General features: G+C 51.9%; 1 protein-coding gene across 1 annotated transcript in view; it reads left to right on the top strand.

The window, feature by feature from the left end:
* The window catches only part of DCHS1 (dachsous cadherin-related 1), a 132374-nt gene that overhangs the window by 40728 nt on the left and 68634 nt on the right, over positions 1-23012 (top strand). Inside the window, exons 5-9 of the mRNA XM_037904622.2 lie at positions 4211-4447; positions 4818-5837; positions 7088-7275; positions 9200-9296; positions 9474-9631. Coding sequence (XP_037760550.1) covers positions 4211-4447; positions 4818-5837; positions 7088-7275; positions 9200-9296; positions 9474-9631 — 1700 coding nt within the window. The remainder of the gene's footprint in view (positions 1-4210; positions 4448-4817; positions 5838-7087; positions 7276-9199; positions 9297-9473; positions 9632-23012) is intronic.

Raw genomic sequence — 23012 nt, forward strand, 5'->3', positions numbered from 1 at the left:
CCCTCCCCTCCCTGCTTGGCCAAGGGTGCAGAGCGGGGGTGAGGGCTAGGGGTGTGGGCTCTGGGGTGGGGCCAGGGATGAGGGGTTTGGGGTGCAGGAGGGGGCTCAGGGCTGGAGCAGGATGTTGGGATGTTGGGAGGGTGCAGACTCTGGGAGAGTTTGGGTGCAGGAGGGAGTTCGGGATGCAGGGTCGCAGCAGTGCTTACTGCAGCTCTCAGGAAGTGGCCGCCAAGCCCCTGTAGCCCCTAGGCTCCCCTTGTGCCTACAGGCACTGCCCCCACAGCTCCTATTGGTCACAGTTCCCGACCAATGAGAGCTGCAGAGCCGGCACTGGGGCTGGGGTAGCACACAGAGCCTCCTTGGCTGCCCATTCGCTATGGGGCTGCAAGGACCTGGCGGCCGCTTCCAGGAGCCGCATGGAGCTAGGGCAGGCAGGGAGCCTGCCTTAGTCCCAGGCCCCTGCTGCACAACCAACAGGACTTTTAATGGCCCAGTCAGCGGTGCCGACCTGAGCTGCCAGAGTCCATTTTCGACCAAGCATTCCAGTTGAAAACCGGATGCCTGGCAATCCTATTCCCTGCATTCCTGACCACATTGATTGGGCCCAGAAAGGATTGATACCCATGGCCCATTCCCCAGGGCCCTCAGCACCCCCCCCACCCATGGCCAGGTCCCGGGCCCTTTCTAGCCTGAACTCCACCCCTCTCCCCTTGTGACATTATTAACATAATCTGTAACCGTGTAGATCACTGTTGCAACCACTGTTATATATTTGCAGCAAATATTGTACAAAGGTTGTCTTGTGCGGTGTGTATGGGAAGGTTATGATTTGCTGGTTATAATTATGCTATGTGTATATGTGTATCAGTTTTGTTGTTGAAGTTATGAATATTGGCTCTCTACTGTGTGTATTTCAAACTTATGCTATGCTTCTGGGTGATACCCCAGACAAGTTGGTGTCAACTCTGCCTAGCCTGTTTGATGGCCCATTAAGGACCATCAGTTATACAATTGACCTGTTGAGAGAGGGCAGACACACCTTGTGACTCAGCAAGGTATGCAGGGACCTGCCTATTGGACAGAACTCTAAGGTTTTTCTATGCCATGTGCTGGATAGCGTGTCCTTGGGACAAAGAAAGCGAAGACCACGTGGCAAGAGACTATAAAAGGGTGATGTCTCATCTCCATCTTGTCTTCAATTCTGCTTCTTGCCTCTGGAGGAACCTTGCTACAAACTGAAGCTCTGAACAAAGGACTGAATGATCCCTCCCAGCTTTGGATGTACTCCAGAGACTTGATTTGAACCTGCAGTTTAATCCATCACTGCTACAAGCCTGAACCAAGAACTTTGACATTACTGTGTCACGGAGTCCCCGGGCGATGCTCTGGAACTGCTCCCTGCGAAGCCAGGCAGGACTCTGGGGAAGTCTCCTTTCTGTGAGCAGACTGTCTTCAGGACACACAGCTCACACAACTTCCACCTTCCTGGGTCTGACCTCGGAGCATTCAGCATCCTCTGCCCCTCTGTGCGCTTCCCCCTGTGACGATGTGACGCAGCAGGGAGGGGGGAGTGTTGACCTGGGAATGTGCCCTGGGGATGGGAGACCTGAGAGCCAGGAGGGGGAGGGGGAGGTGACACCTCTGCCCAGGAATGGGTGGGTTTAGTTTCAGTTTGGGGCTGGGTGGAGGAACACAGGGAACCCCAGGGCTGGGGTCTAAGCTCCCTGCTCCCCCAGAAGGACTTGGTTGAGGGGTCCTGGTTGTACCCCACAAGCTCTGTTTTGGACTGTGTTCCTGTTGTTCAATAAACCTTCTGTTTTACGGCTGGCTGAGAGTCTCAGTGAATCCCAGCAAGAGGGGTGCAGGGCCTGCACTCCCCCACACTCCGTGACACCCCCAGCGAGTCCGCCCAGGCGGGCTCCTGGGGAAGCCAGAGGGCCCTGCACCCCAACTTCACAGTCAGACGTGACTTTCAGCCAGCCAGTAAAACAGAAGGTTTATTAGACGACAGGAACATGGTCTAAACCAGAGCTTGTAGGTGCAGAGAACAGGACCCCTCAGCTGAGTCCATTTTGTGGGGCAGTGAGCCAGACAACCACGTCTGCACTTCACTTCATGTCCCCAGCCAGCCCCAAACTGACTCTCTCCAGCCTCTCCTCCTCTGGGCTTTGTCCCTTTCCCGGCCAGGAGGTCACCTGATTCCTTTGTTCTCCAACCCTTTAGCTCTCATCTTGCAGGGGGGAAGGGCCAGGCCATCAGTTGCCAGGAAACAGGGTGCTGGCCATTCTCTGTGTCCAGACCCCTGCACACCCCTGCCCTCTAGGGCTCTGCAATGATCATACCCCCTTATCCCACCCCCTAGATACTTAAGAACTGCATAGGGAAAACTAAGGCACCCCCACAATATTCAGAGGAAACATTAAGAACAGTCCCACTTCGTCACATACTCTATGTAATTGATTCCATTTAACCAATTCTAGCGCTCATCTATATCTTTTTCCTTTTATGAATAAACCTTTAGATTTTAGATTCTAAAGGATTGGCAACAGCGTGATTTGTGGGTAAGATCTGATTTGTATATTGACCTGGGTCTTGTGCTTGGTCCTTTGGTATCGGGAGAACCTTTTTCTTTTACTGGAGTCTTGGTTTTCATAACCATTCATCCCCATAACTAGTGGCCCTGGTGGTGATACTGGGAAACTGGAGCGTCTAAGGGAATTGCTTGTGTGACTTTTCGGTTTTGCCCACTGGCTAACGATGTCTTCTCTGTTTGGCTGATTTGGTTTGCCTTGGTGTGCAAAGGAACCCCAGCTTTGGACTGTAACTGCCCTGCTTTAAGCAATTTGTCCTGAATTGGTCCTCTCAGAAGTGTACCACCAAGGGCAGATGCTGGCTTTGGTGGGACACAACTCAGTGCCAATTCAGGACAAATTGCTTAAAGCAGGGCAGTTACAGCCCAAAGCTGGGGTTCCTTTGCACACCAAGGCAAATCAAACCAGCCAAACAGAGAAGACATGGTTAGCCAGCGGGCAAAACCGAAAAGTCACACAAGCAATTCCCTTAGACACTCCAGTTTCCCTGTATTACCACAAGTTTTATTCATAAAAGGAAAAAGATACAGATGAGTGCAAGAATTGGTTAATGGAATCATTTACATACAGTAATGTCAAAGTTCTTGGTTCAGGCTTGTAGCAGTGATGGATTAAATTGCAGGTTCAAGTCAAGTCTCTGGAGTACATCCAAAGCTGGGATGGGTCATTCAGTCCTTTGTTCAGAGCTTCAGTTTGTAGCAAGGTTCCTCCAGAGGCAAGAAGCAGGACTGAAGACAAGATGAAGATGAGACATCACCCTTTTATAGTCTCTTGCCATGTGGTCTTCGCTTTCTTTGTTTCTATCCAGCACATGGCATAGAAAAACCTTAGAGTTCTGTCCAATAGGCAGGTCCCTGCATACCTTGCTGAGTCACAAGGTGTGTCTGCCTTCTCTCAACAGGTCAGTTGTATAACTGATGGTCCTTAATGGGCCATCAAACAGGCTAGGCAGAGTTGACACCAACTTGTCTGGGGTGTCCCCCAGAAGCGTAGCATAAGTTTGAAATACAGACAGTATAGAGCCAATATTCATAACTTCAACTACAAAACTGATACACATGTACACATAGCATAATTATAACCAGCAGATCATAACCTTCCCATAGACACCTCACATGACAACCTTTGTACAATATTTGCTGCAAATATATAACAGTGGATGCAACAGTGATCTACACGGTTACAGATTATGTTAATAACGTCACACCCCTCCATCCCCCCAGGATCAGCGGACTGATCTCCCCACAGCCAGTGCTGACGTAAATGGGGCCAGGTTCACTCTCCCCCTCCAGCCTCTTTTGGCCTTTCTAGGACAGATGGGTCGAGGGCTGAATACAGGGGGAGGGGAGGGAAGAGGAAGGGAGTAGGGTCTCCTCAGACCCCTGTAGAGAGGGGCTGCCCCTCCTTGCTCCCAGATGTAGCCCCCATCTCCCTTCCTTCCCCCTCTGACCTGTGGAGCCAATCTCTGGGGTTGGCATCTCTCTCCCTTGGTTACTCCCAGGCACGTGGCTTGTTTCTACATCCCTAGAGCAGAGAGGGGAGGTGCATTTCCTGCTGGGGGAGGGGGACACAGTGTTCAATCCTGTAGCGCTTCCCCTATCAGTTTCTTTCTCTTCCAGGTGTTGTCTCCCTCTCATGGTCCCTGAGTGGCAAAGCCAACACGCTGGTGCAGCTGGTGATCTCAGCACGGGATGGGGGGGGCCTGTCAGCCCAACCCAACGCCCAAGTGAACATCAGCATCGTGGCTGGCACAGTCTCGCCCCCTGTCTTTGAGCAGGCACAGTACTTCTTCACAGTGCCTGAGGACACGCAGCAGGGGGCGAGTGTTGGGGCTGTCCGGGCCCATAACCCCCCAGGTATGGGCCCATCACAGCCCCAAAAACACGTTGGGCCCATGTTTCCATTTCAGGGGTCCCGCGCTCCTGCCCCACTTCCCACGGTGCCTCCTGCTGGTATCTCCCCCATAGCTAGCGGCCTGCCCTCCCCCATGGTGCCTCCTGCTGGGAGCTCCCCTCACAGTTGTGACCTGCCCTTCCCCATGGCACCCCCTGCTGGGAGCTCCCTCCCACAGCCAGTGCCCTGCCCTCCCCCATGGCGCCTCCTGATGGAATCACCCCCCACAACTAGTGGCCTCCCCTCCCCCATGGCTCCCCTTGCTGGGGCAGGCTGGGGGGGTGAGCGGAGTGCTTCTCTCACTGTCCTTGCTCTGTATTCCCTTGTCCCCAGGTCACTCTGATGACATCTTTTATTCCATCTCCTCGGGAGATCCCCATGGTTATTTCTTCATTGACTCCAGCTTGGGACAGCTCCGCACCAGCCTCCCTATTGACCATGAGGTCCAGGCGGTTCTGGTTCTGGACGTGCAGGCCCGGAGTGGCTCACCGCCTGCCTACAGCAACACACAGGTGAAGATTTCTGTGTCAGACGTGAATGACAATGCCCCAGCCTTCCTGGCCCCTTCTGACTCCATCCTGCTGCCAGAGGCCACAGAGGTGGGGGCCACTGTCTACACGCTGCAGGCGGAGGATCGTGACAGTGGTTCCAACGGGCAGGTGCATTTTGAGCTGGTGTCAGGTGGGGACGGCATCTTCAGCGTGGAGCGCTCCTCTGGGACAGTGCGTCTGGTGAGGGCACTGCAGTACGAAGCCAGTGCCGCCTATGGCCTAGCCATAGTGGCCCGGGACAGCGGTGTGCCCCAGCTCAGTGCCACTTTCACCCTGCTGGTGCACGTGCAGGCAGAGCACGACCACGGGCCCATCTTTGACACACTCACCTACCGTGTGGAGGTGCGGGAGGGCACGCCTGTCTCCACTCGCTTCCTGCAGGTGCGGGCCCTGGGCCGGGATGCTGGTGCCACGCCCCTCACTTACCACCTGCGTGCCGATGGCGACGCCGCTAACTTTGGCATCGTGCCCGAGAGCGGCTGGCTCTACATCAAGAGTGCATTGGACCGGGAGACGCGGGACCTGTACATGCTGACAGTGCTAGCATCTGCAGGGGCAGGCAGCACCAGCAGTGAGGCCAGGAAGACGGGCACCAGCACAGTGCGGGTCAGCATCACTGACGAGAATGACAACAGCCCCCGGCTCAGCGAGGAGCGCTACTTCTTCACCATTCCCGAGAACCAGCCACCGGGCAGCAGGGTGGGCAGGGTGACAGCCAGTGACCGGGACACAGGGCAGAACAGCCGCCTCACCTACCGCCTCCTCCAGCATGACCCCAACTTCCTCATTCACATGCAGTCTGGTGAGAGACCGCATGGGCGAGAGAGAGCCCACCGAGATCCGAGTGGGCATGGAGGGGCCTGTGAAGCTCAGCAGGGGGTGACTGTGAGGGTAGAGCAGTGCTGGCCCCAACATGGCACTAGGGGGTGCTGTGCTTCAAGGAGGGAGGTGAGGGTAGCAGCATGCTACCTAGTCTAACTCCCGGCTCTGAGAGTTACCAGAGCCATCCCACAGCAGAGTGCTCTGTCTGGGTTTGCCATCCCTCCCACAGAGCTCTCATGGCATGGGTGGGGCCAGCCGCCCTTCAGGCAAAGCCAGGCCCATCACTGAGCTACTGCAGCTGCAGATATGACTGGTGGGGTGGTCCCGCCTTCCACCCGCCCAGCCCAGAGCCCGGTGCTCAGGTCAGCAGGGCCCAGCCAGAACACAGGTGCTGAGACTTAAGGAAGCTTGTCAAGAGGGATATATAATGGGCCCAGGGGTCATGAAAGGGCGTATGCACAAGGATGGGTTGTCGGGGGGGGGTCACACCTCAGGAGGTGGGTTGGTGTCACCCTGTCTCACAGGAAGTTAGGGCTCACACCCCAGACGAGGGTCAGTGTCACCCTGTCTCACAGGAGGTTAGGGATCACACCCCAGAGGAGGGCAGGGCATTAGGGGTCACACCTCATAGGTGGGTCGGTGTCACCGTCTCACAGGAGGTGGGTCAGTGTCACCCCGTCTCATGGGAGGTTAGAGGTCACACCCCAGAGGAGGTCCTGATGCAGCTGGCTTGGCTCTCTTGTCATCAGCGTTAGCTCCCCTGCCCTGACCTGGCATCTGCCTCGCATCGTGGTCCTTGGTGGCTGGCACAAGGGGCCATGGCTAAGTGGGGTGCAATAGGGGACCCTCATGCAATTTCAGAGAGCAGCTCTAACCGTGTTCCACCAACCCCAGCTGGCTCCCTTCCCACTGCCCTTTCCCCATGGGCCCTTGTCCTGTCCCCACCATCCCAGGGTCACCTCCCTCTCCATGGTCTGCTCCTTCGGGCAGGCTCTCTTCCCTCCCTCCCTCCTCCCAGCCCATTCCCAAGGACTGTGACTCCATCCCCCTAGTCCAGGGCTATCTCTCTGCCCACAGTCCATTCCTCTGGGCTCTGTCCTGCCTCGCACGCTGGGGCTCCTCTCTTCCCATGGTAGACAGTTCCCCATCTGGAGCTGTCTCCCTGCTGGGAGTCTCCCTTGGGAGCTGGCTCTCTGGGAGCTGAGCTGTGTCCTTGCTTCTCCCTGGTAGGAGAGCTCACTGCCAAGCGCAGCCTGGACCGGGAGCAGCAGTCAAGCTATCAGCTGCTGGTGATCGTGCAGGATGGGGGGACGCCACCACGCAGCGTCACGGGCACCGTCTATGTCACCGTGTTGGATGAGAATGACAATGTGCCAGCTTTCCTTCATGTGCTGGGCGGGCGGGAGCTCCTGGTGCAGGTGAGGGGGGCAGGCAGGCACTTCCACTGCAAGTTGTGAGGGTGGGAGCTTCATGTGCAAGTTGTGGGGTCCAGAGCCCTCAGTACAGATTGGGGGGCAGAGCTCCCAGTGCAGGTTGTGGGGGCCAAGAGCTCTTGGTGGGGGAGTAGAGAGCCCCTGAGAGGTTGGGTGTGGGGAGGAGGAGAGAGCCCCTGTGCAGATTGGGGTGGGGGGAGGAGACAGTGTGGGGAGGAGGAGGAGGGAGCTAGTTCCTTAAGTACTCTAAAGGCATGTCTTCACCAGCAAAGGCGCTTTAACGAGGCTGTTTAGTCACAGCACTGGACTGGGAGCAGCCTGGACCGGGAGCTATAAAAAAACCACCCCCAGAAGGGGAGTAGCTACCTGCCACTGTCTACACTGCCACTTTACAGCGCTGAATCTTGCAGTGCTCAGGGGGGTGTTTTTTCACACCCCTGAGCGAGACAGTTGCAGCATTGTAAAGTGGCAGTGTAGACAAGGCCTAAGATAAATTTGATCAGGCCTTGATTACTTGAATAATTCTAACTTATCTACATATACTCTCACCTGTTCTTTCCATATTTTGACTTGTGTTCCTTCCCCCTTGTTAATATTGATTGTGTTGAGTATCTGGTCACAATTAATGTCTTTAATGCCTATTTCACTTCAGTCTTCACTAAACACCTCAGCTTTCTTGATGTCATCAGTTATTAGCTATCCTTCCCCACTGAAGACCTATACTTACCTTTGTCTTTTTCTTGCTCCTGATGCATTTAAAGACACTCTTCTTGCTGCCTTTTGATATCCTTTGTTAGGTGTTACTCATTTTGTGCCTTAGATTTTCTGATTTTGTCTCTACCTGCTTGTGCTACTCTTTTGTACTCCTCCTTAGCAATTAGTCCATGTTTCTACTTTTTGTAGGATTTCTTTTTGATTTTCAGATAATTAAAGAGCTCCTACCAGTTCTCTGAGTTTGTTAAAATCTGCTGCTCTCACTCCTTCCTTTCTTTAGAATCATGAAATCTATCATGATGATGAAGTTCACTGCAGCAGTTGTTGGCAGACAGTGGCTTCTTCTGCTGTCTTTTCCCTGAAGTCTTTTATTTTTAAGAACCCCAGAAAGCGGTATTGGGTGTAATAGTCCATCCTTTCATCATTTTGTCCACCAATAGCCCTAATTTCTGACACAACAATTTTTGATTAATTGATTTCCAGTCCTCTGCTCCTCCTATATATCAGTCATAATCTTGACACAAACCTTGAGTGGTATCAGTGACACCCTTTCTGTACGGACATATTCAGGCTTTCTGTCTCTTTTCCCATCAACATTTGTTGTTATAGGTTATTGTGGCACTTTATAAAGTTTCACTCAGTCTTTACTAAGTTGAACTCACAATTAAGGTACATTTGTAGGCCTGGTTATCACTACCGGGCCTTGCTTAGGAAGACAGTTGGTTCTGAGGTTTGTGCTGTAGGATGGGGATTACGGGGGTCTGTGCTGGGAGGAGTGTGGAGTGTTGTGAGGTCTGTGCTGGAGGGATGTGGGGGTCTGTGCCGGGAGGATTATGGGATCTGTGTGCTGGAGGATCTGTGGGGGTGTGTGGTGGAATGAGAAGTATAGGATCTATGCTGGTGGGGGGGGATGTCTGTGCTTAGAGGGTCTTGAGCAGCGATGCTGAAACAATTTGTATAGTGCAGGTGCTGAGAGCCATTGAACCAAACTGTAAACCCTGCATATGATGGAACCCCCTTAAAGCCAGGGGGTGCTGCCACATCCCTAGTTCCAGCATTAGTGGGGCTGTGTGGTGGAATGGGGGGCATGGGGTCTGCTGTGGAGGTGGCTGTACTGGGAGGATTATGGGTTCTGTGATGCGGGGCCTGGGTGCTGGCTGTTATACTATCTCTAGCTCCCCTCTCTGTGTGACAGGTGCTGGAGGAGAAGCCCTCAGGGCTGCTGGTCACCTCCCTTCAGGCCAAGGACCCAGACGAGGGTGAGAATGGGACCATCTTCTACTCACTAACAGGTAATGGGGAAAAGGGGGAAAGCGGTATGGCACCATCACCTCCAGTCATTCGCCTAGGACTATGGTCCTGACCTCCCCACAAACACACACGCACACTCCCAGCATTCCCCAAGCCTGCTCCACACCATGTCTAACCCGCTCTGACCCATGCAACAGCATCTCCCCTTCTCTCCACAGGGGCTTGGGCCGAGCGCTTCACGCTGCATACGGCCACGGGGGAGCTGCGTACAGCCACCGTGCTGCGCCGAACCGACCGGGCCGAGTACATCTTCACTGTGACGGCCAGTGACCGAGGCACAGTGCCCTGCAGCACAGCAGCCACTGTCCGCATCCAGGTACCTGGGCCCCCCAAACCCGCCCCTCCTGGGCTGTCATCCACATCCTGGTACTTGAGCCCCACAGACCCACCACCCCCACGACCGTCATCCACATCCAGGTACATGGGACCCCCAACCCTGCCCCCCAGGGCCGTTATCCACATCCAGGTACATGGGGGGCCCCCTAACCCCTGCCTCCTTCCCCATGCCCACCATCTGCATCCAGGTTCATGAGCCCTCCAAGTCCCACCCCCCGACCACACAGCCATCATCTGAATCCAGGTACAGGGACCTGTCACACCCTGGGGTACAAATCCATACCAATGAGAACTGTGTCACCACCTGCCCTGTAACCCTGGGCACCTCACAAAGCTTTGGTGTTGTAGCTCCCACATAAGTAGCCTAGCAGCATGCAGGTCACACCCGGATGAGTGTCTGTGTGCTAGACAGCCCTGGTTCAGCAGCTCTGAGCCCAGGAGCCTGTCTACAGTCCTGCAGCCTCATGCTAACTCCAGCCTGGGTTACAACCAACAAGGTGACCCCAACACACTCCCAGCCCCGAATTTCCCCAAAGGTGTGTGCTCTGCAATGTCCAGCCCGCTCCTGGACAGTTGAGAGACATATATGGTTGGTTTGTTCCTCTACAGACACAGAACACATCACAACTTATTAACTTGACTGAGTGTAAATACACCCTGCCCTTTAAACTCAGCACTGAGTTGGGTTATGGTAAAAATGAAATAAATGTATTAACAAAATACACATAGGACTAAATGAGTTCAAGTATAAGGAATGAAGATAGAAAGAATTACAAGTTAAACCAAAACAAAATACGCTTCTAAAAATCTCAAATTTAATCTAGAAAGGTACAATCTTTGCCAAAGCAGGTTTGTCCTCTGTATTCAGTTCCCAGAGATTTCAGGCCCACCTTGGATGAAGGACCGATCTTTCTCAGCTCGTGAGAGCTCTTCTTCCTTATGTCTATCTCGTGATGGGTGCCTAAAATGGCTTTCTGTCCTTGTTTATATCTCCCAAAGTTTAATGACCTTTCTTCAGGAGGCAGGAAGTCCTTCTGTGTGTTCAGCTTGCTGCGTCCACGAGCAAGCTGACCTCATGCTGTTCCTCCCTTCTTGTGGGCTTCCTTTCCCCTGTCAGTGAACATGGCTTTCCTTGTTTTGATTCTACCATGATTAGGCCATGTCTATACTACAAAGTTATGCTGACTCAAGTTACATTGGCATATAGCCGCTGCAATTAGTACATCACTTTCCGTGTGCATGCTTGGCTTCTTGTGTTGGCAGAGCGCGTATTATTGCAGAGTGTGATGCACCATTGGTAGGTATCCCACTGTGCAACTTGCCACCGTCCAACACGTTGTCTTTTGGGAAGTTTGGCAATGCATGATGGGTCAAAATGAGTTGTGCGGGGTGAGCGGGAGCATGGGTTCAACTTCCCATTTTGCAACTGTCACGGAGTGTGGGGGAGTCAGGGCCCTGCACCTCCCACTTCCTGCGATTCACTGTGACTCTCAGCCAGTAACACAGAAGGTTTATTAGACCAGTGGTTCTCAAAGCCGGTCCGCCTCTTGTTCAGGGAAAACCCTTGGTGGGTCGGACTGGTTTGTTTACCTGCTGCATCCGCAGGTTCGGCCGATCGCGGCTCCCACTGGCCGCAGTTTGCCGTTCTAGGCCAATGGGGGCTGCGGGAAGGGCGGACAGCACGTCCCTTGGCCCGTGCAGCAGGTAAACAAACCGGTCCGGCTCGCCAGGGGCTTTCCCTGAACAAGCGGCGGACTGGCTTTGAGAGCCACTGAATTAGATGACAGGAACATAGTCTAAAACAGAGCTTGTAGGTACAGAGAATAGGACCCTTCAGTCAGGTCCGTCTTGGGGGGCAGGGAGCCCAGAGCCCCATCTGGGCCTCCCTCCATTTCCCCAGTCAGCTCCAAACTGAAACCCCCTCCAGCTGTCTCGCCCAGCCTCCCCCCAGCTCTTCCTCCAGCCTTTGTCCAGTTTCCAGGGCAAAGGTGTCACCTGGCCCCAAGCCCCATCCTGGGCTCAGGTTACATGCTCAGGTATCATCCTTCAAGTGAAGTCACACCCTGATATCCCATCCCCAATGCAGAGAGTCCCAGTAAAACTCCCACCCAACATTCCCAGGTCAATCCTCCCCACTCTCTACTCCGTCACAGCAACTGACTTCATCCATTAACATTATCTGTATACCACAATTTTTGCACCTTTTTTCAAAATCCCACAAACCTGTATAGCCCTCCTCGCTCACTGTCTGTCATCTCTGACAGAAGCATGGAGCCTGCACAGCTCTGCACTGTTGTCATGAGCATTGCAAGACAGTGCGCATGATTCTAGAGTATTTGCAGAGGTGCAAGAAGAACTGAATGAGTGGGGAGGGAACATGACGATGCCTTGGAGGACAGATTGCTGTGGGAGATAGCAAGAACAAATTCCAGGTTGTTGTTGGTGCTCACGGCGCAGCTGCAGATGGTGGAGTACCATTTCTGGACCTGAGAAACAAGCATGACGGATGGGATCACATCGTAATGCAGGTTTGGGATGATAAGCAGTGGCTGCAGAACTTCCGGATGCTCAAGGCCACATTCCTGGATCTGTGTACTGAGCTTGTCCCAGCCCTCCAATCCTTGACCTCCACCACCTCAACTTCTTCATTCACAAACTCAAATTTTACAATGTCACGTTGGCAGCAATAATTCCATCTTTAGAAAAGGGCATGTGATTCATATCTCTCGATATGAAGGATACTTACTTTCACATTGATATTCACCCTGCCCACAGATGATTTCTCAGATTTACGGTGGGGTCCAACTGTTTTCAATACAGAGTACTCCCCTTCAGGATAGCAACTGTTCCCAGAGTCTTTACCAAGGTATTTTCAGCGGTGACAGCTCACGTCAGACATCATGGCTTCCTTGTCTTTCCGTACCTCAATGACTGTCTTCTTGCCACCAAATCCTGCTGTGTCAACCTCTATGGTGCTTCACCTCCTCTCTCAACTGGGAGTCAGAATCAAAGTTGAAAAATCTGTTCTTACTCCCATGATATCTTTGGACTTTGTTGGAGCAACCTTGAATTCTATCACCACTAGCTGTGGAACCTGTCTATGGGCAGGTACACTCATGAACGAAATCAAAACTCACTTCAGATAACAGTCAAAACATGTCTGTCCCGGTCAGCCACATGGCCTTGTGCACTTACATCACTGCATTTGCAAGATTCTACCTTCGTTGCCTTCAAGCATGGCTACAGTCGGTATACACCTCAAGCCATCACTCCATGAACTTTACACTAACAATTCCAAACAAGGTACTGCCCTCCCTCCTTTGGTGGACCAATCCTCATCATGTATCCGTGGGGTCCCCTTTGTCCCCTCTTCTCCAGACAAAACCATAATTACGGACGCATCCCTATGGGGCTCCCACATGGACAACCACACAGCACAGGAGTATGCACTCGTCTAGAGTCCAGAATGTACATCAGTAACCTGGACGTACAGGCAGTAAGGCAGGTGTGCAAATTATTTCTTCCACTCATTTGCTCTCACCATGTCCTGATACTGTCAGACAACACTAGGACTGTTTTCTACATCAACAAGTAGGGGGAGTGAGATCCACCTGCCTGTGTGCAGAAACAGTCAGTCTCTGGAACTGGGCTATCAGCAGTCAGATCACCCTATCCACAGCCTCAGCAGACACTTCATAGAATCATAGAATATCAGGGTTGGAAGGGACCTCAGGAGGTCATCTAGTCCAACCCCCTGCTCAAAGCAGGACCAATCCCCGATTTTAGCCCCTGATCCTAAATGGCCCCCTCAAGGATTGAACTCACAACCCTGGGTTTAGCAGGCCAATGCTCCAACCACTGAGCTATCCCTCCCCCCAATGATCACAATGATCACGATGATCACGAGTGGGAACTTCATGTCATGGTGCTGCTTGACATTTTCACTCTATGGGGAAGCCCAGCGAGAGATCTATTTACCTCCCACCACAAATTGCTCCAGAGGCGCCCAAGACTACTGCTCCCAGAGCGATGCACTCCACCTTACTTGGTCAGACCAGTTCCACTATGTCTTGGCTCCACTGCTGCTCCTGCCACGAGTGCTACATAAGATCTGACAGGACAGGGTGAAGGTCATCCTGATTGCCCCTTTCTGGTCCCCCAACCTCCTATGCATGTTATCTCGCCCACCGATTTCCCTCCCGACATTCCCTGATCTCCTGGCACAGTGCGACGGCAAGATCAAATCCCCCAGTCCATGACTGCTCCACCTCAGGGCGTGGTAGTTGGATGGGCACAGTCCCTAGAATGTGCCTGCTCCTCAGCACTTCGAGACATCTCTCCAATAGCAGAAAGGACTCTCTTAGAAAATGTTACCTAGCTAAATGGAAATGCTTCTCATCCTGCACACAGCAAAGAAACGTTCTGCCACAAGCTGCAGCTCTTCCCCTCATCTTGGACTATATCCTATCTTTGAAGACATCAGGTCTATCCCGCAGCTCCCTACAAGTCCACTAAGAGGCAACTGGTACATACCATCTACCTGCTGAAGGCTACTCCATTTTCACACACCTTCGAACCATAGATTCTGAAAAGACTTGATAAGAACTTTCCCGCCCCCTCAGAGGATTGTGCCCCAATGGGACCTGAATCTCATTCTTTCAGTATGAACGAGGGTCCCCCTTTGAGCCATTTAGCTACTTGCTCCATGTCCCTCTGTCCAGTGAAGGTCACCGTTCTTGAAGCTATCATGTCAGTGAGAAGGGTTGTCAAACTAGGAGCAGACCCTCTATACACTGTATTCTATAAAGATAAAGTTTTGTTGCACCTCACCCCAAAGTTATCCCTAAAGTAGTTTTGGATTTCACTTTAATCAATCCATTCACTTACCTGTGTTCTTTTTGAAACTGCACATGTCTGCAGAGAACATAGGCTCCACTCCTCCGGTGTTTGATGAGCCTTGGCCTTTTACCTGCAGAGAACAAAGGCAGTCAGGAAGTCCTGAAGATTGTTTGTTACTATAGCAGAAACAGGCAGAGGACTTGCCATCTCCACCCAGAGAATTTCCAAATGGATATCCGGGCTGCATTCTCTTCTGCTATCAGCTCTCAAACCTCCCACCCCACACAGGGTAAGAGCTCATTCCACCAGAGCTCAAGCAGTGACCATAGCATCTCCTCAGGACATATCCCTCCTGGTCATCTGTAAAGCAGCACATGGAGTTCCACTGACACGTTTCCAAGGCATTATGCCCTGGTGCAGGACTCTGCTGCTGATGCCTCCTTTGGTACTGTGGTTCTCTGCTCAACCCTATCATCTTCATCCTCACTCCCTCCCCCTACTTAGGCACTGCTTGTGAGTCACACACAGAGGAGTACACTAGGGACCATCACTCAAAGAAGAAAAGGAGGCTACTTACCTGTAACGAGAGGTTCTTTGAGATGTGTGGTCCCTAGCTGTATTCGAGTCCTGCCCTCCTTCCCCTCTGCTTCAGATCTTCTTGATGCACGGTGGAGAAGGAACTGAAAAGGCAGTTGGTTCGCCCCTCCCTTTATCCCCTCAGTCAGAGGCAAGGGCAAGCCAGGACACATGGGCAGACGAACGGACATTACTTTCAAATTGTCCAACTCTGGGCTCATTGTGTGCATGCGTAACCCACAGTGGAATACAGCTAGGAACCACACATCTCGAAGAACCTCCAGTTACAGGTAAGAAACCTGCTCTTTGCACGGAGAAATGAAGGTTAAAGCATAGTCCAAGGGCTTGTCTACACTTGAAATACTGCAGTGGCACAGTTAATAGGTTCCCAACCCACAGCTATGTGGGCTGGTGTGTCCCTGTGTGTGTGTGTGTGTGTGTGTGTGTGTGTGTGTGTGTGTGTGACAGGGTCGGGCCAGATGGCTATAGGAGAGTAATAGAAGGCAGATATATTAGCCCTAGGCTAAGTAGGTCCCTTTTCCCTGAGTAAGGCAACAGGGAAGGTTCCAGAACAATCAGGAACCTTCTGGAGACAATTAAGACAGGCTGATTAGAACACCTGCAGCCAATCAAGAAACTGCTAGAATCAATTAAGGCAGGCTAATCAGGGCACCTGGGTTTTAAAAAGGAGCTCACTTCAGTTTGTGGTGTGCGTGTGAGGAGCTGGGAGTAAGAGGCACTAGGAGCTGAGAGAGAGAACACGGACTGTCGGAGGATTGAGGTGTACAAGCATTATCAGACACCAGGAGGAAGGTCCTATGGTGAGGATAAAGAAGGTGTTGGGAGGAGGCCATGAGGAAGTAGCCCAGGGAGTTGTAGCTGTCGCACAGCTGTTCCAGGAGGCACTCTAGACAGCTGCATTCCACATGGCCCTGGGCTGGAACCCGGAGTAGAGGGCTGGCCAGGTTCCCCCCAAATCCTCCCAACTCCTGGTCAGACACAGGAGGAGTCGACCTTGACTGTGGGTTCAGAAAAACGGCCAAGCTGAGGGCTGCCGTGAAGCTCCAAGGCGAGCAAATCCACCAATAAGCACAAGACCCACCAAAGTAGAGCAGGAACTTTGTCACAACTGGTGTCGGAAGTGGGATCTGGTGTCCACAGCGCAGCGGAAGAAGGAGGGTGTTTGGAAGGAAGAAAAAAAAAAAAAAGGGAAGAGGTTCTATTTTTATTTTTTTCACCACAATGGAGGAGGTAGTGCGGGCACTGATACAAGCCACAGCTGCCCAGCAGGAGACTACTCGTGTCCAGGCAGCCGCCCAACAGGATGCAGTGCGGCTGCAGCAGGAGACTAATCGCCTGCTGATGGACCAGGCTGCTCAAGACTGGGCTATGTTGCGGGAACTGGTAAACCACATAAAGGCCCTTACAGAGCTGAACCGCGGCCATGATGGGACGCAGATCATGCGGGCCAGCAATTGGCTGCAGAAAATGATGCAGGAGGATGATGTAGAGGCATACCTCCTGGCCTTTGAGAGGACAGCCCTGTGGGAGGCTTGGTCCCGAGAACGGTGGTCTGGCATCCTCGCTCCATTCCTGTGTGTGGAGGCCCAGAAGGCCTACTATGATTTGCCTGAAGAGGCTGCGGCAAACTACCCCCAGCTGAAAGCAGAGATCCTGGCCAGTTCTGATGTAACGACTGCAGTGCGGGCCCAGCGATATCATGAGTGGCGGTACCAAGAAAACAAAACCCCGCAGTCCCAATTGTATGACCTCATCCATCTCGCACGAAAGTGGTTATAAACTGAGTCCCAGAGTCTGGAGAAGATACTAGAGGTCTGGTCATCGACCGGTACTTGAGAGGACTACCACCAGACCTTCGCGCCTGGATAAGCCAGAACAAACCCTGCACCTACGACGAGGTTGTCGTGCTGGTAGAAAGGCAAAGGACGGCGAGGGAGCTGACCCGACCAGTTAAGGAAGAAGCACCCCGGGTTAAACTAGCAGCACCAAGCCCTAGAGCTCGGGTGACTGGGTCACCAGGAGAGCCCAGGTGGAAAAAGAGAGGGGCTGAAGGCCCACCAGAAGCCACAAAGAGTCGGAGCACTGAGGGTGAAGAGGATCGTGATGTTAGATTACCCATACCAAGAGACCGGGGAATGCCTAGGGCTCCATACAGATGTTACACCTGCAGGGAGTGGGGACACATAGCTGCACAGTGTCCCAATGCCAAGGAGCCTATGCAGTGTAACCTGGGGAACTGGGTAGACCCATGCTCCCTAATCCACCTTGTGGGGGTCTCACTAACCCCACATATGTACACTAGACCAGTGAAGCTAAATGGGGTAGAGACCACAGCACTGGTTGATTCGGGGAGTGCTATCACGCTTGTCTTGGAGAAGCTCGAAGCTCGTGAAGCGTAGTCAGCAGCTGTGGGCTAAGAGTACAGGGATAACATGCGTCCAGGGGACAGTTGGTTATTACCCCACCATCCCAGTAAAAATCGAGATTCAGGGCAACACTACTGAGGTAGCAGCAGGTGTAGTCCCTAAACTCCCATACCCAGTGCTCATCGGGAGGGACTTCCCAGGATTTGGAGACTTACTCCTGGTAGGGGAATTGGAGAAAGGGGGAAGCCGTGAAAGTAGTGAGACATCCACAGTAGACTGTCAACCCCCAACCTTCTCTGAAATATCCCCAGAATTGTTTTCCACTCCCAGACAGTGTAGAAAGATGAAAAGGGAAAGAAGGGCAGCTAAGGCCTTGGGAACCCGAATACTGTCCCAAAGCCAGAGGGTCACTTTCGTAGGTAGGCGGACCCGAGCAGCTGAAAAGGAGGCCACCCAGGAGGGAGATGTGGAAAAAGCTAATGTACTCAATGCTTTTTTTGCCTCTGTTTTCACTAACAAGGTCAGCTCCCAGACTGCTGCGCTGGGCATCACAAAATGGGGAAGAGATGGCCAGCCCTCTGTGGAGATAGAGGTGGTTAGGGACTATTTAGAAAAGCTGGACGTGCACAAGTCCATGGGGCCGGACGAGTTGCATCCGAGAGTGCTGAAGGAATTGGCGGCTGTGATTGCAGAGCCCTTGGCCATTATCTTTGAAAACTCGTGGCGAACGGGGGAAGTCCCGGATGACTGGAAAAAGGCTAATGTAGTGCCAATCTTTAAAAAAGGGAAGAAGGAGGATCCTGGGAACTACAGGCCAGTCAGCCTCACCTCAGTCCCCAGAAAAATCATGGAGCAGGTCCTCAAAGAATCAATCCTGAAGCACTTACATGAGAGGAAAGTGATCAGGAACAGTCAGCATGGATTCACCAAGGGAAGGTCATGCCTGACTAATCTAATCGCCTTTTATGATGAGATTACTGGTTCTGTGGATGAAGGGAAAGCAGTGGATGTATTGTTTCTTGACTTTAGCAAAGCTTTTGACACGGTCTCCCACAGTATTCTTGTCAGCAAGTTAAGGAAGTATGGGCTGGATGAATGCACTATAAGGTGGGTAGAAGGCTGGCTAGATTGTCAGGCTCAACGGGTAGTGATCAATGGCTCCATGTCTAGTTGGCAGCCAGTGTCAAGTGGAGTGCCCCAGGGGTCGGTCCTGGGGCCGGTTTTGTTCAATATCTTCATAAATGATCTGGAGGATGGTGTGGATTGCACTCTCAGCAAATTTGCGGATGATACTAAACTGGGAGGAGTGGTAGATACGCTGGAGGGCAGGGATAGGATACAGAAGGACCTAGACAAATTGGAGGATTGGGCCAAAAGAAATCTGATGAGGTTCAATAAGGATAAGTGCAGGGTCCTGCACTTAGGATGGAAGAATCCAATGCACCGCTACAGACTAGGGACCGAATGGCTAGGCAGCAGTTTTGCAGAAAAGGACCTAGGGGTGACAGTGGACGAGAAGCTGGATATGAGTCAGCAGTGTGCCCTTGTTGCCAAGAAGGCCAATGGCATTTTGGGATGTATAAGTAGGGGCATAGCAAGCAGATCGAGGGACGTGATCGTTCCCCTCTATTCGACACTGGTGAGGCCTCATCTGGAGTACTGTGTCCAGTTTTGGGCCCCACACTACAAGAAGGATGTGGATAAATTGGAGAGAGTCCAGCGAAGGGCAACAAAAATGATTAGGGGTCTAGAGCACATGACTTATGAGGAGAGGCTGAGGGAGCTGGGATTGTTTAGTCTGCAGAAGAGAAGAATGAGGGGGGATTTGATAGCTGCTTTCAACTACCTGAAAGGGGGTTCCAAAGAGGATTGCTCTAGACTGTTCTCAATGGTAGCAGATGACAGAACGAGGAGTAATGGTCTCAAGTTGCAATGGGGGAGGTTTAGATTGGATATTAGGAGAAACTTTTTCACTAAGAGGGTGGTGAAACACTGGAATGCGTTACCTAGGGAGGTGGTAGAATCTGCTTCCTTAGAGGTTTTTAAGGTCAGGCTTGACAAAGCCCTGGCTGGGATGATTTAACTGGGACTTGGTCCTGCTTCGAGCAGGGGGTTGGACTAGATGACCTTCTGGGGTCCCTTCCAACCCTGATATTCTATGATTCTATGATTCTATGAGAAGCACCCGAGTCTGACCCACACCCTAACGCCTCTGAACCAGTAGAGGCAACAGAGACTGGCCCCCTAGATCTCGGGCAGATTAGCCCTGGGAGAGGAAATTTTGGATGGGACCAGGCTGAAGACCCAAGGTACAGCAACATTAGGAAGGAGGTGACCGAAATAGATGGGGTCCCAATGGAAGGGAAAACCCAGGGACCAGGACCTTACTTCATAACGAAGAAGAATCTCTTATACCGGGTTGCACCAGTACAGGGGCAGAAGGTACAGCAGATCCTAGTACCTCAAAAACACCAGAACGCTGTATTAAGTCTGGCCTATAATAATCTTTTTGGGGGGCATTTGGGGGTAGAGAAGACCCTGGCATGGGTCCTGCAACGATTCTTCTGGCCTGGAGTACATGAAGAAGTGCGGAGGTACTGTGCGTCCTGCCCAGAGTGTCAGCTGCACAGTCCCCGTCCCACTTGAGGGCACCTTTAGTACCCCTTCTCATCATAGAGGTCCCCTTCGAGCGAATAGCCATGGATCTAGTGGGACCCCTGGAGAAGACAGCCCGGGGTCACCAATATATACTTGTTGTTCTGGATTATGCTACTCGCTATCCAGAAGCCATCCCCCTGCGGAACACGGCCTCTAAAACGATAGTTAAAGGGTTGGTGGGGATCTTTGCCCTAGTGAGGCTACCAAAGGTATCCCATTTATGTCAAAGCTAATGAAGGACCTCTGTATGATGATCCATATACCTATCCTGACAACTTCAGTCTATCATCCGCAGACCGATGGGCTGGTAGAAAGGTTTAACCAAACCCTCAAGGCAATGATAAGGAAAGTGGTAAGTCGAGACGGGAAGGATTGGGACACCCTACTACCCTACCTTATGTTTGCAATCCGGGAGGTACGTCAGGCCTCAACTGGGTTTTCCCCCTTTGAATTATTGTACGAACGCCACCCCCGTGGCATACTAGATATTGCAAAAGAAATCTGGGAAGAGGAACCCAATGAGGGGAGAAATATAATTGACCATGTGTTGCAGATGCGAGAACGGATAGCCCGGGTCACCCCTATTGTACGGGAACATTTGGAAAAGGCGCAGGAGGCCCAGCGAACCCATTACAATCACCAGGCAAAAGTCCGACGGTTCCAACCAGGGGATCGGATGATGGTGTTGGTACCCACAGCAGAAAGCAAGCTTTTGGCCCAATGGCAGGGGCCCTGTGAGGTGGTTGAACCCATGGGGGAAGTAACCTACAAGGTGCGGCAGCCAGGACGCTGGAAACAAGAACAAATTTATCACATTAACCTCTTAAAGCCTTGGCACCAATGAGAGGTGTGTGTAGTGGCCCAAGAGACCCCGATCCAGGGAAATAATATGCACGAGTAGATCAGGATATCCACTGATCTGACACCAAACCAGAAGAAGGAGGTAACTGAGATGAACAACCGATACCAGGACGTGCTTTCAACCAAACTGGGCCGGACCACCGAAGCATATCACCACATTTTCACAGACCCTGGGGCAAAGGTAACTTTAAGGCCCTGTCGGGTCCCAGCAGCAAAAAGGGAGGAGATCAAGGCAGAGGTAAAAAGGATGTTGGAGCTGGGAGTCATCGAAGAGTCCCACAGTCAGTGGTCAAGCCCGATTGTGTTGGTGCCCAAACCTGATGGCACCACTAGGTTTTGTAATGACTTTCGCCGGCTGAATGAGATATCCAAATTCGATGTATATCCCATACCCAGTATCGATGAGTTAGTTGACCGCCTGGTCAGTGCCCGATTTTTGACCACCCTTGATTTAACAAAGGGATACTGGCAGATTCCCCTTGCCAAAGATGCGAAAGAAAAGACGGCATTCTCTACCCCAGAGGGTCTGTTTCAATATACTGTTCTTCCTTTTGGACTGCATCTTTTGTGTAGAAAGAATAGTAAATATGGCAGACGACAAGCTTGGCTTAACAGTGAAATCCTTGCTGATCTTAAATACAAAAAAGAAGCTTACAAGAAGTGGAAGATTGGACAAATGACCAGAGATGAGTATAAAAATATTGCTCGGGCATGCAGGAGTGAAATCAGGAAGGCCAAATCACACCTGGAGGTGCAGCTAGCAAGAGATGTTAAGAGTAACAAGAAGGGTTTCTTCAGGTATGTTAGCAACAAGAAGAAAGTCAAGGAAAGTGTGGGCCCCTTACTGAATGAGGGAGGCAACCTAGAGACAGAGGATGTGGAAAAAGCTAATGTACTCAATGCTTTTTTTGCCTCTGTCTTCACGAACAAGGTCAGCTCCCAGATTACTGCACTGGGCAGCACAGCATGGGGAGGAGGTGACCAGCCCTCTGTGGAGAAAGAAGTGGTTCAGGACTATTTAGAAAAGCTGGACGTGCACAAGTCCATGGGTCCGGATGCATTGCATCCAAGAGTGCTAAAGGAGTTGGCGGATGTGATTGGAGAGCCATTGGCCATTATCTTTGAAAACTCATGGCGATCGGGGGAAGTCCCGGATGACTGGAAAAAGGCTAATGTAGTGCCCATCTTTAAAAAAGGGAAGAAGGAGGATCCTGGGAACTACAGGCCAGTCAGCCTCACCTCAGTCCCCGGAAAAATCATGGAGCAGGTCCTCAAGGAATCAATTCTGAAGCACTTAGAGGAGAGGAAAGTGATCGGGAACAGTCATCATGGATTCACCAAGGGCAAGTCATGCCTGACTAATCTAATTGGCTTCTATGGTGAGATAACTGGCTCTGTGGATGAAGGGAAAGCAGTGGACGTGTTGTTCCTTGACTTTAGCAAAGCTTTTGACATGGTGTCCCACAGTATTCTTGCCAGCAAGTTAAAGAAGTATGGGCTGGATGAATGGACGATAAGGTGGATAGAAAGCTGGCTAGATTGTCGGGCTCAACGGGTTGTGATCAATGGCTCCATGTCTAGTTGGCAGCCGGTATCAAGTGGAGTGCCCCAAGGGTCGGTCCTTGGGCCAGTTTTGTTCAATATCTTCATAAATGATCTGGAGGATGGTGTGGATTGCACCCTCAACAAGTTTGCAGATGACACTAAACTAGGAGGAGAGGTAGATATGATGGAAGGTAGGGATAGGATACAGAGGGAGCTAGACAAATTGGAGGAATGGGTCAAAAGAAATCTGATGAGGTTCAAGAAGGACAAGTGCAGAGTCCTGCACTTAGGACGGAAGAACCCAATGCACCGCTACAGACTAGGGACCGAATGGCTAGGCAGCAGTTCTGCAGAAAAGGACCTAGGGGTGACAGTGGACGAGAAGCTGGATATGAGTCAGCAGTGTGCCCTTGTTGCCAAGAAGGCCAATGGCATTTTGGGATGTATAAGTAGGGGTATTGCCAGCAGATCGAGGGACGTGATCGTTCCTCTCTA

Source organism: Chelonia mydas, chromosome 1 (assembly GCF_015237465.2).
Source record: "Chelonia mydas isolate rCheMyd1 chromosome 1, rCheMyd1.pri.v2, whole genome shotgun sequence".
NCBI classification, from domain to species: Eukaryota; Metazoa; Chordata; order Testudines; family Cheloniidae; genus Chelonia; species Chelonia mydas.